This window comes from Lachnellula hyalina (genome assembly GCF_007821495.1).
Source record: "Lachnellula hyalina strain CBS 185.66 chromosome Unknown contig00020, whole genome shotgun sequence".
NCBI lineage: Eukaryota > Fungi > Ascomycota > Leotiomycetes > Helotiales > Lachnaceae > Lachnellula > Lachnellula hyalina.
Window position 1 is genome coordinate 175,514 of NW_022157134.1, and position 2,184 is coordinate 177,697.

The 2,184-nt window shown below is 43.9% G+C and overlaps 1 protein-coding gene across 1 annotated transcript; it reads left to right on the plus strand.

Annotated features, from left to right (window-relative positions):
* Positions 1-656: 656 nt before the first annotated feature.
* Positions 657-1,634, plus strand: SAT21 (MFS transporter; the record flags this gene model as incomplete). Its single annotated transcript, XM_031147883.1, has 3 exons — positions 657-1,260; positions 1,316-1,533; positions 1,581-1,634. 3 exons carry the CDS (start codon positions 657-659, stop codon positions 1,632-1,634), a joined length of 876 nt encoding a protein of 291 aa, XP_031008054.1.
* Between the last annotated feature and the right edge of the window lie 550 nt (positions 1,635-2,184).

The window sequence follows — 2,184 nt, forward strand, 5'->3', positions numbered from 1 at the left end:
CTTTTCATATCCACGCTGCTATCGATGAAAAGGCTTGCAAGATCTCTGGTGTACAAGACGAACTCGCCAAGTTGGTTGGATGGAAAGTTTCTTTCGATGCATTGCCCGGTATTTTCTGATATTGCCTAGTGTCCAAATTCCAATTGACTAACTTCTTTCTCCAGGCCTTTTGACAGCTCTGTGGTACGGCTCAATGGGTGACCGCTATGGAAGGCGGATTGTTCTCACTTTGTCACTCTCTGGAAGTATTTTGGCGCTGCTATGGGTGGTTTGTGTGTGTAAGTTTGACGCGGCAGTATGAATTCAATCGATGCTGGAGAAGCAATACCGACAGATGCCTCCATGAATCTCTTTAAGTAGTGACAGATGTTTCCACCATTCGGGGCTGATGAGTTTCAGGTGCATACAACACAGTATTTCCTCCCCGTATAGCGTGGCTATCGTCATTGTTTCTACTGCTTGGGGGGGGCATTCGAATTTTCAACTCGGTTATTTTTGCCATCATTTCGGACATATCAAGTCACTCACATCGGTGAGTCACTCTTCTTCTGATATTAAATCTCAAGCTTACAGTCCGTAGCACACGGCTACTCTATTTGCTTGCGGCAGGGCCTCACGTAAATAGGTTTATTGCCCCTCGGATCGCTACAACCCTCATGAACCGCAGTTTGTACGCGCCATTTGTGGTGGCACTGGGCGTCGATATCATGTGTTTGGTGTTGATTAACTTCATTTCGTCTCCCATACTTTTCGCGGGCAACAGCATTGCTATAGTGCAAGACCATGATCCCGACGACCTGTCGTCGCCCCGGACCTCGCAAGATGACACGCCACTACTTGCAGCAACACAGTCACCTCTCAATGGTCATAGGGATAAAGTCACTCTTCGCAATTCACTGAGCCGTTCTGTCGAATCCATTGCAAACGCATACGTACTCTTTAATCACTCGACTTCGAGATTCTGCTTGGCTGCCTATTTCTTGAAAAGGATAGCATTTGCCAGCGAAGGCTTCATGTTCCAATACGCATCGGAGAAGTTCTCTTGGCCCCTGCATCAAACTACATGGCTCAGGGTCTCTCAAGCATGTGGTGCAATTACCGCCACGCTCATCGTTTGCCCGCTTCTGACTTTCTACCTTTCCAAGAGAGGGGTTCCTTCTCGCATCATCGATTTGAGCATGATTCGGTCAGCGTTGCTGATCTTGATGGTTTCTTTCTTTTCTGCCTGGCAAGCACCCTCAGCAATTCTGTTCACCTTATGTATGAAATTCAGCCCTCTCTGTCCGATCAAATCGTTGCTGATACCAGGGAACAGTTATGATAGGTTGTGGATTGGGTGAAGGACTAGAGCCATCGTTGCAGGGATTGGTGACATACATTGTCAACACGAAACAGACTTTCATGCTGTTCACCATTCTTGCAGCGTGCGATACGGTCGCAGAACTTATTGGGGGCCCTCTGACCGCTGCATTACTTCACAAAGGGCGCAAGCCTGGACATGCCTCGGATGGTTTTTGTTTCCTGAATTCTTCGGTAAGCTCGCTCTAAAATTGATCTTAAATACAACTAATAACTGATAGATTATATTTGGATTCCTTCTTTTATATTCTTTCTTAATCAAAGCCAAGAGATGAATTATAGAATGTAGATACGCGTTTGAACCACTTGACAATTTATGTCTACGCACAGAATTGATTTCTGGAGAATCTAAAGTGAAGAAATCGAATGTGCATGAATTTAGAAATCAGTCGTCTGAAACGACTTAAGTTCCAATCTGTCATTATCTAACAATTTCTACAAGCAGGCGAGGTGCTCGGTCAGCTCGAAAAGGGGGTAATCTCACGCAAATAAAGTAGGAATAGACTCAGAATGATAATGCATTATCCTACATATAACTTATATTATAAGTTATTATAAACTTAATGACAGAACTGGGAACTTGGATCTTACTTATATCACATATGCCGTTATTAAGCGTCACATTCAATATCAGATTCTCTGTCAATCAGTTTCAATTCCTCTGGGAGTGAATAATTCAATTGCGCATTTCGACTCCATTGTTGTAATCTTACCTCAGGCTCAAATTATCATACATTCTCTGCATACTCTATTCAAGATACGTAAATCTTCCTCTGCATTACCATGTTAATGTTGGCTCAAAAAGCTACTTGGAGTTCACCCTCC